This window comes from Plasmodium gallinaceum, assembly GCF_900005855.1.
Source record: "Plasmodium gallinaceum strain 8A genome assembly, contig: PGAL8A_v1_63, whole genome shotgun sequence".
NCBI lineage: Eukaryota > Apicomplexa > Aconoidasida > Haemosporida > Plasmodiidae > Plasmodium > Plasmodium gallinaceum.
Genome location: NW_021628222.1, coordinates 145,780 through 156,721, shown reverse-complemented (window position 1 = coordinate 156,721; position 10,942 = coordinate 145,780). Strand labels below are relative to the sequence as shown.

At 19.4% G+C, this 10,942-nt stretch overlaps 3 protein-coding genes across 3 annotated transcripts; all 3 read right to left on the bottom strand.

Annotated features, from left to right (window-relative positions):
- PGAL8A_00113700 (2-oxoglutarate dehydrogenase E1 component, putative) lies at positions 1-3,286 on the bottom strand (the record flags this gene model as incomplete). Its single annotated transcript, XM_028674165.1, has 2 exons — positions 1-2,956; positions 3,132-3,286. 2 exons carry the CDS (start codon positions 3,284-3,286, stop codon positions 1-3), a joined length of 3,111 nt encoding a protein of 1,036 aa, XP_028526253.1.
- Positions 3,287-4,722: 1,436 nt separating this feature from the next.
- Positions 4,723-6,410, bottom strand: PGAL8A_00113600 (conserved Plasmodium membrane protein, unknown function; the record flags this gene model as incomplete). The annotated part of the gene is made up of 3 exons (XM_028674154.1): positions 4,723-5,209; positions 5,371-5,785; positions 5,939-6,410. The coding sequence occupies 3 exons, from the start codon at positions 6,408-6,410 to the stop codon at positions 4,723-4,725; spliced, it is 1,374 nt and encodes a 457-aa protein (XP_028526252.1).
- A 1,459-nt stretch (positions 6,411-7,869) lies between these two features.
- On the bottom strand, positions 7,870-9,828 carry PGAL8A_00113500 (C-13 antigen; the record flags this gene model as incomplete). The annotated part of the gene is made up of 1 exon (XM_028674143.1): positions 7,870-9,828. One exon carries the CDS (start codon positions 9,826-9,828, stop codon positions 7,870-7,872), a length of 1,959 nt encoding a protein of 652 aa, XP_028526251.1.
- Between the last annotated feature and the right edge of the window lie 1,114 nt (positions 9,829-10,942).

Here is a 10,942-nt window from a genome sequence, read left to right as displayed (position 1 = left end):
TCAGAGTTTATTAGTATATTTCTGCGCGTGCATATTATATTCTTTTTTTAAATCAAAAGCATCAACTAAAAATTCATCTAATTGATATAAATGTAAATTAAGATCACCTGCTGATTGTGCAGCATATACATCCCTACCTGAATAATTAACTTCTGATCTTTCAATATTCCAATTTGGATTATCTTTTTTTAGTTGTTTTATTGCTGCTTCAATACGACGAGAAACATAAAACCATGGACCCATATTCATATGTTCTTCTTGAGCCCATATAACATCCCTTAAATTAGGATATGTTTGCAAATCTTTCATGAAACTTTTGAATGGGAATGGAGATAATTGTTCTATTCTTGCGATAGCAACATCTTGAATTCTATTTGTATCTCTATAATTTAATAAATCATAATAAACTTGTCCTGAACATAAAATAATTCTCTTAATATGCTCCTTTTCTTTTAATTTATGTTCCATTTCTTCTGGTAAATATGGTAAAAATTCCGTAGATGTCAAAAAATTTTCTATAGTATCAAATGCCATTCTCATTTTTAACATCCTTTTTGGAGTAATAGCAACTAACGGTTTTCTAAAAGATCTATGCATTTGCCTTCTTAAAGCATGAAAAAAATTAGATGGCTTTGTGCAGTTAATTACTTGCATATTATGTTGTTGAATAATTTTTTGATCTTTTTCTACAGAATATGTAGCTATATCTTCTCTATCATCACATAATTGTAAAAAGCGTTCAACTCGTGCAGAAGAATGTTCTGGTCCTTGTCCGTCATATCCATGTGGTAATAACATAACAATTCCTGACTGTTTATTCCATTTAGTTTCTCCTGATGCAATATAATTGTCAATCATAACTTGTGCTCCGTTTGCAAAATCTCCAAACTGCGCTTCCCATATAACTAAAGCATCTGGATGTTCATAACTATAACCTATTTCGTAACCTAAACATGCATATTCTGAAAGTAAGGAATTATTTACTTCAATAGTATGAGGTGTTTTTAGTGAATCAAATATATTGTATGATTCATATGTAACTTGGTCATGTATTACTGCATGTCTATGAGAAAAAGTTCCTCTCTGAGAATCCTGTCCAGTCAAGCGAGCATGGAAACCATCTGAAAGCAACGTTGCATATGCTAAAAGTTCTGCTGTACCAAAGTCAATATTTTTACCAGTTTCTAAACTACTAATACGACTTTTAAACAATTTTGTTATAATGGGATGAGCATGAAAATTTTTACGTAATGTAAAGATCTGTTTTCCAATATTAACTAAAACGTCTCTTTCAACACCCGTTTTTCTAGATGGTGAAAATTTTTGAGGTGTTACCATATGCTCCCATTGTGGCAAATATTTTTCTTTTGGTGTTGGAACAAAAGATTTAGATTGCTCATATACTTCTTCATAAAAGTTAAAAATTTGTCTTTTATTTTCTTCAAACTCCTCCGCAGTTATTACTTTTTCATCAATTAACTTCTGACTATAAATATCTAATACAGATTTATGTCTTGCAATGATATCGTATAACAATGGATTCGTAAACTTAGGCATATCCAACTCATTATGCCCAAATCTTCTATACCCAATAAGATCAATTATGGTGTCAATGTGAAATTTATTTCTTATATCAAAAGCTAATTCAAAAACATATGTAACTGCTTCAGGATCATCTGCATTAACATGTATGATAGGAGCTTCTATACATTTTGCAATATCAGTGCAATACTTACCAGATCTTCCATCAACTGGATAAGTAGTAAAACCAATTTGATTATTAACAACAATATGTATAGTTCCTCCAACATTATAACTTGGTAATTTTGACATTTGGAAAGTTTCATAAGCAATACCTTGTCCTGCTATAGAAGCATCTCCATGAATAGTAATTGGTAGTACTTTTTTTTTTTCCTTATCATTACAATAATATTGTTGTGCTCTTGCTTGTCCTAGTAAAATAGGATCCACAGATTCTAAGTGAGAAGAATTATCTACAACACCCATATGAATATATCTATTAGAATCCTTATCAAAATGATCAATTTCTACACCTAAATGATATTTTACATCACCTGTATTCCCCCAAATATTGTCACTAAAACCGGTTTTCCCCCTAAATTCTGACATCATTTGTTCCAAAGGTTTATGTAAAACATTAAATAATACGTTTAATCTTCCTCTATGAGACATACCCACTAATACACTGTCAACATTCAACAAAGATGCGCGTTTTACTAATGCTTTCATTCCTGTTATCAATGATTCACATCCATCTACTCCAAATCTTTTAGTTGTTGCAAATTTTGCTGCCATATAATTTTCAAATAAAAACGCTCTTGCTGTGTATTCTAATATTCTTTTTTTCATCTCTACATCATATTGAAATTTAGTATCGTTTTCAATCCTTTTTACAATATAATTTACTATGTTTTCATCTGTTATATGCATATACTCAAATCCAATAGTTCCACAATAAGTTTCTTCCAGTCTGTTTATTAAACTTCTTAAAGTCCATTTTTTTTTATCTCCACTTAAAAAACCTGTAATTGATGGCAAATCAAAAACAAATTCCTTATCTAAATCATCTTTTGTAAACCCAAAATCTTCGTAAGACATTTTTCTTTTATCAGGTGTATATGATACGCTGGTATAAGGAGGATTTTTCGGAAGTGGTAAAGGATTTATATTAGCATATAAATGCCCTTTTTTCTGATACCATCTTATGAGTTGAACAATTCGTGCTAAATCATATATATTCTGTGTTTTACCCTTTTCTAACATTTCTTGATTTACATATGTGATTCTAAGAGTGTTCTTTTTTAATATTTCGTCCATTATTTTATTATTTCTTTCATCACCTACATTCACTACTCTCACTTTATTTGACGAATCATTTCCTGCATATTCTGTTGTCATAGAAAAATAAGAATCCCATGATTTGTGCAAAGAATTTCTAAAAACATAAAAAAGTTAAAATACAAATTTATATTTTCATATATATATATATATATATATATATATATATATATATATATATAACATAAGAAAAAAATGATAAATAAATATATAAATAGGAAAGTTACTAAAAAATAACAAATAAATCAATATAATTTATAATGAATCCTTACTTGTCTTTTCTCCATATCTTATAAGCACTTTCTATATATGCAGCCATACTAGGGTTAATATTATCATTGTAATAACAACTACTCAAATGAAATAATCTTTTAGTATAATTCGCTTTTTTCCTTACTAAATTATTCTGAAGTAACATTTTTCTCATTTTTTAAATATGTACTTGATTTTTATTTATTTAAAAGTAGTTAAAAAAAATTAAGTTATTATATTACTACGCAGTTATGTACACATATAAATACATATATTTGTATATATACTATATAATCATATATATACTTCCATATTAAAAATCGATTATTTTATTCATTTTTCTATATAATTTAACTGTAATTTAAAGAGTAAAAAAAAAAAAAAAAGAACATGAATACATTTTTTTCTTTTTTTTATTTTTAAATTAGTCTAAAATGAATTTAATTTGCATAGTTATATCAAATTTTTTCTCTATTTATAGTTAGATATATATGCAGGAGAAAAAAAATATATTTATTAAAACAAATAAAAAAAAAATATTATAAAGAAATATTTTTTAGTATCTATCTATTTTTATATATATATGTAAGTATTAATGTATATATTTATGTATGTATTTATGTATATAATTTTATATGTAAACATATAAATACTATGTTTAAAATATTTATATTTCAAGAACATTAAAAAATTAATATTATAATTAAAAATAAAAGAATAAAAAAATATGTATTTTTGTTTCACATTTTAAAAAGAAATATTTAAGCTAAAAAAAAAAAAAAAAAAAAAAAATTCATGTTTTTAAATGAAAAGTATTTTTATTTAAAGTATTTTTTTTTAATTTTGTAAACATATTAACCATTAATTTAAATAATATATACAAGAAAAAAGATATGCTTATAAATGCATTTAAAAGCAAAAAAAAAAAAAAAAAATAAAATAAAATAAAAATTTAAAAATACATGTATATTTTATAATAATTTGAATTATAACGTGATAAAAAGTAATAATATATTCAAGAAGCATTAATAAACCCTTAAAAAAAAATATATTTCATAAATAGATATTAAATTTTAAAAAAAAATATATTTAAAGAAGTTAAAAAAGAAAAAAAAAGAAAAAAGAAGAAATAAAATAAAAAATATACACATATTTATTCAATGATTTATATCAATTCAAATAGTTAAGAAATGGAATATATAATAAAACTTAAAATATGTGTAGAAAAAAATATACATGAAAATGGTGTATTTTAAATAAAATAAAATATAGTTATTACTAATATACCTAAAAAATTAAGAATACAAAAAAAAAAAAAAAAAAAAAAAAAATATAAAAAAAAAAATTTTAATATATCATTTATTAAGTTAAAATTAATTAAAAATATTTTTTAAATGAACGAAAAATAAATATGAGAAAATGTAGATATGTAAAATATATTTTATTAAAAGGATAATAAAATTTGTTTTTTGAATATTGATATATATATAGACATTATATTTAATCGAGTATTTATTTAAAATTTCTTTTTATTTAAATTTATACAGTTAAATATAACAATTTTAAGTAAGAATATATATATTCATATTTTTGTTTTTTCTTCTCTCAAAGCTATATTGGCTTTACATTCTCACCATCCCAAATAATAATTTTTCTCCAATTTGTTAACAAAATCATTTTAAGAAACAAATGAAAAATAATAGAAAAATGAAATATTCTGATAGTATAATAATGGGGTATTAGTTTTAATTTTTTACATCTTACAGATGCAGACTGTATTTGAGAACATCTTACACATTGAGGATATAAGCGTTGTTTTGTATCATATAATTTAAACAATTTAAGAAAATATAATTTGAATTTTTTATCTTTATAATATTCAATCATATCTTTAATAACTTGTATTGGAGGTTGATGATCTCCAATGAATTTTTCATGACAAACTACTCCACATGTATGACATCCAGTATGTTTACAAAAATTCCTTAATATATCAATTTCTTTTTTGGTTGCATATTTCATATCCTTTTCAAGACTTTTTTTTGTATCAGAATATACACCAGGCATTTTTACATCACTTGGGGAAAACTTATTATATCTAAAAAAATAAAAGAAATATATGATTTATTAAAATTTATTCAAATGTAATTTATTATTTTGGTTATTTTTTTTTATTTTTATTATTTTGGTTATTTTATTTTAATTTCTATTATTTTTATTATTTTGGTTATTTTTTTTTTTTTTTTTTTTTGTTCATACGTTCCATCAAAGAATTTAAAGAACAAATTTGTTAATACAAAGTAGCGCAAATAATTGAAAGTAAATAAACTCAATTTATTAATTCTTGTAATAACAAAATTTTTTGCACATTGATATAATATTGCATATTTATTTTTTAAATTTGTATGTACTAAATAATCTTCACTATTATATAATAATGTCTTAATTAAACACACATCGTGTTGTTTAAATAGCATTCTAATAATTAAAATTTGAATAATTTCGCTAAAAATATTGATATAATAATTAATTAAATTAAGTTCAAGAAATCCAATAATTCTAGAAATAATTTTTGATCCACTTATATGGAGAACATATGCTTGTGTTTTTTGAGAAAACATATTAAAGTAATGAAATAATAGAAAAGAAGAACACAACTGAATAAAATAAACCACTAAAAAAAAAAAAAAAAAAAAAAAATTAAAAAATAAGATATAGAATAGAAATTCTTAAAGATCAAATAAATTATATATTCTTCCTTTTTATATTTATTTATATACATATTTAAAAAATTTTTTTTATTGAGTTTTTTCATGAATGATTTTACCAAGAAATCTTAGAAGAATTGTCTGAAAAAAACCTAGTATACTTCTTGTATAATTATATCTCAAATATGTATATTTTAATAAATTAAATCCGTTTAGCAATAGTGTAGTTTTATTTAAAAGGAATATTCTTAAAGTTTTCATGGATAAAATTTCATAAATGTTTGACTTCGATTTCATAGAAACAAATTTTTTAATAAATCTCGGTGACTCTTTAATAAAATATACTATTTTCTTTCTGTTTATTTTGTTATTCTTTACATTTTCAAAAGCTTTACAACTATGAAATATTAAATTTACTTCATTTTTATAAAAACATTCATTACATACTCTTTTTCTCATGTGATTTCCTTTGCTAAATAAGACATTTAAGGGTATGTTGAAATTTTCATCATTTTTAAAACTCGATTTTACAAAAAATAAATTTATAAAAAATAAAATTAATGTAAATAAAAATAATTTGAAAATTTTCATTTTAAGAGGTTTTTGTTTTGTTTTTATAATGTTCTAAAAAATAAATATCCTGGTTTAATAATATATTTTTTTTTTTCTTCAAATACTTGTCTTTTTTTTTTTTTTTTTTTTTTTTTTTTTTTTTTTCTGGTGCAAAAAAAAGTGAGAAAAAGTTAATATAAATTGAAATAAAATAAAAGATAATATGATAACATAAAGTTAAACTAAAAAGAGTAATATAAAAAAAATTATAGAAAAATAAAGAATGTTTAATTATCCAAAAAATATATTCTAAATAAAAATATCCTATATAATTCATTCAAAAAAATAATAAAAATTAAACAAAAATATTTAAAAAAAAATACAAATAACAAAATAAAAATTTAATTATGTACATATATATATATTTTACGAAAAAAGGAAAAAATAGAAAAAATATTTTCACTGGATAATACAGATTAAAACTAGTATTTTCATAAAATAACATTAAATAAGAAAATTTAAACAATAATTTAACATATTGTTAGATTGATAATTTGCGTATTCTTAAAAAAAAATAAAATAAAAAAAAAATATACATATTATTTTTAAAAAATGACATATGCATACGATACATATTTTTAATGAAAGCTTAATCCTAATGTTAAAAATATTTTTATTGAACATTTAAAATTGCAAAAAAAAACAAAATAATATATTATTGTATATATATATATATATGTGTGTATGTATTTTTAAAATAAAAATACATTACAATTATTATTAAGAAAATAGGATATTTTATAATTTTTTTTTTTAAGTCAAATTTCATTACATTGTTCTTTATGTAAAAAAAGAAATAGGAAATAACAAAGAATACTCAAAAATTCATAAACATAATTTTAAAATTTCATTATTTTTCTTAATAAAAAAAAAAAAAATCTTTGAATTTTCCTTATAAAAGTTCTTTTTTAAAACTTAGCCTATTAAAAATTAAATATACTAGTTTTTTTTCTGAGCTAAATGATTAAATTATACATAAAAAATTATTCCTTTGTTTTAATTTTTTTTTTTTTTTTATATATATTTTAAATTGTTAAAAAAGATTAGAATTAGTCTATAATTAACATATTCAGTTTATATACATTTATAACAAATACATATATGATATAAAAAATTATGAACTTTAAAAAAAAAAAAAAAAAAAAAATATTATAAGAAACAAGTAAAAATAGTACATAAAAAAATGGGGGATATGAATAAAAAACATATTTTTTAGGAATATTTTTAATAATTTTTTTTTCTTCACAAATACTTTTCAAAAAAATATTTAAACTCATATATTGTAAAATAAAAAGGTATAATTCTTTTTTTGATCTTTTATTTTTATCTCTCTTTAGTACCTATTTCTTTTCTCACTTTTTGTTTATTTAATCAATTTACTATATATATGCATAAGGATGTAAAATTGCTAATCATCATTTTTTTGACGTTGAAATGTTTAAGAAAAAGAAGGCGTAAGAATCCAACATAAAAAAATTTGAGAAAATGAAAAAATATGAATTAAAATATTTATTCTCTTAATATTATAATTATTCAATAAATTTGAATTATCATGGATATACAAATGAATAGATTTAAAAATTTGTATCATTTGTACACTCACGGTTATATAAAAATAAAATTGAGTAAATCTATATGTTAAACTGTCATTCAAAAATAAAATAATATTATATATGCTAAAATTCAAAGTGAAATTATTATTTAAATTTTTAAATACATTATGTGAATTACTTGGTATGGATATTTTATTTGACTGTATTTTGTTGGTATTTTCATTATCTATACCAACAACAGATACATATATAAAATAAGTAAAATAGAAAAATATTTTTGTAATAATTAATGCACACATTATAACAAATTTGTAAGAAATAAAAGATAAAATGTGTAAAAAGGATAAGTTTATATCTCGACATACTAAAAGAAATAAAAATTTGATTATAATTGTTTCTAATAATATTAATATAAATACATATGAAGAAATATTAAATAAGTTGTCTGGTTTAAATATGAAGTTATTTTTTTGAGCTGTTACCGTTAAGGTATATAATAAAATATATGTGATAATTGACATTAAAGGGATATATAAATCAGCTTTAAATATACCAAAATTACTATAATCTACATAATTAATATCATTAGAATTATGTCTTATCATCATATTTATATTATTCATTTTCTTATCATTAAAATAAAATGCTTTATTTTCTGAATTCAATTCATTTTCGTTTTTTTTAATCATTATATCTTGATTTTTTAGTTTTAATTCATTATTATGTTTATTTAAATTAAATGCTGAATCAAAATTCTTATCTTTTTGAATTAACTCCATTTTCTTTTTTAGATGAGCATATACATAATATGTTCTAGATTCACATATAGCCTTACGTATATATATATATGGTATAAGAATAAATATAATTTTATTAATTACATAAGAATGTGTTACATCAAAGTATTGACGTAATAAAGATAATTTATTAAATAGAAAACTAGATTCATTTATTTCAATTTTTTTTTCTATTTCATTTATAACCATATTAGCAACTTTCTGTTTTACTAAATTATTTATTTCGTTTTTATTTTCTACATTATTTGTTAAGGTATCAAAAAAGTTTTGCATAATACCTTTATATTCTCCTTTATGACTACTATTATTAAAATAGTTATTATTTATATCATCATTTTTAAAAGGTTGTGAATTATTATGTAGTTTATTTATGTCATTTGTTTGTTTTAAATTATTCATAAATTGTAAATTATTTTCTTCAAAAGTATTTTTCTTTAATTCATCATTTAATGTCTCATTGGTATAATGTTTTTCATTTATTCTATCTAATTTATTATATGTATTTTTATTAAATCTAAAATTGCTATTATTATATTGATAATTATTATTATCATTATTTGTGTTTCTACTATTTAAAATTAAATTACTGTTATTAATTATATTATTTGTATTATTTAAATAATTAAAATTTTTATTATTCATTTCAGTATTATGATTTATATTATTAGAAAAATTATACACTTCTTTTTTTCTTTTATTATCAAAAATTGGGTGTGAATTGACATAATGAGATGGTGCACTTATATTATTTTTAATGTTATCATCAAAATTATTAAAATTCCTAACATAATAATTTCCTGATTTTAAATTATAATTATCTAAATTCATATGATCATTTTTCATGTTTGTATAAATATTATTATTATTAATACAACTTTCTATATAATTTTCATTTGGTACATCTATGTTTGTTTTATTAATTGTATTTATCTGATTATTTTTAATATAACTAATATTTTCCCACTGCTCATTTTTTTTTTGATTAGCATTATTTGCTTTTCTTCTATCATGAATATTGTAATCTATATAATTATTATTGTAATTCATTATTAACAAATATAAGTTAATAAAAAAAAAAATTAAAATGATAAATTAATTTGCATATGATCTTTTAATTAAAAATAAATTGTAATAATTAGAAATAATTATAAAAATAAACCAAAGAGTTTATTTCTTTGTTTCAACAAAAAAAAAAAAAAAAAAAAATATAATATTGAAAATATAATTTTGAACGAATATCTTAATTTTAACAGTATATATGAAAATAAATAAACTTATATATATATATATATATATATATATATATATTAATTTTAAAAATTAAAATAGCTTAAATAATATATAAATAACTTTTATTATGTAAATATTAATTATAAATTTTTTTTTTAAAAATTAACATAATTAAACATGCACATATATATATATAACATTTTTCTTCTAAATTTTCATTAAGTAATGTTAATAATTAGGATACTATACAAATTTAAATTATGCCAACTATGATAATAAATATAATAACTAGTAATAAAAGTAAAATAATAATATTTATGAAAATAATACTGTTACGTTCTTTTCTTCATGTAAATAGTTTTTAAATACAATTATTACATCAAAAAAAAAAAAAAAAAATTTTACTAAAAATCTTTTTTTTATTTTACACATTTAAATAAATAAATATTTACTTAATTTTTAACTTTTTATTTCTTTATTATTTTTTTTTTTTTTTTTATTCTTTTTTTTCTAATTAATTTTTTATATTATTTCACATAATTTCTTAGATTTTATTACTAATATATTTTCTTTTTATTTATTGTTGTCTTTATGCATTTTGTTCCACATATATTTCATTAACTTTTCTAAATTTTTATTATATTTTATTTTATTTTTTTTATCTATGTAAATATGTTACAAGTAAAAATATTTAGATTTTATCACATTTCGTAAAAATATATCTTCACAAAAATTTATCAAAAAAAAAAAATTTCAAACTAAAAGCACATTTTTTTTAAAAAAACATTTAAAATTAAAATATATATTAACGGTTTATTTAATTTATTCAAAGAAAATTTTGAGAAAGATTTTTTATATAAAATAGTATACAATTACAAAAAAAAAAAAAAAAAAAAAAAAAAAAAAAAATTTATTTTTTAATTTTTTAAAA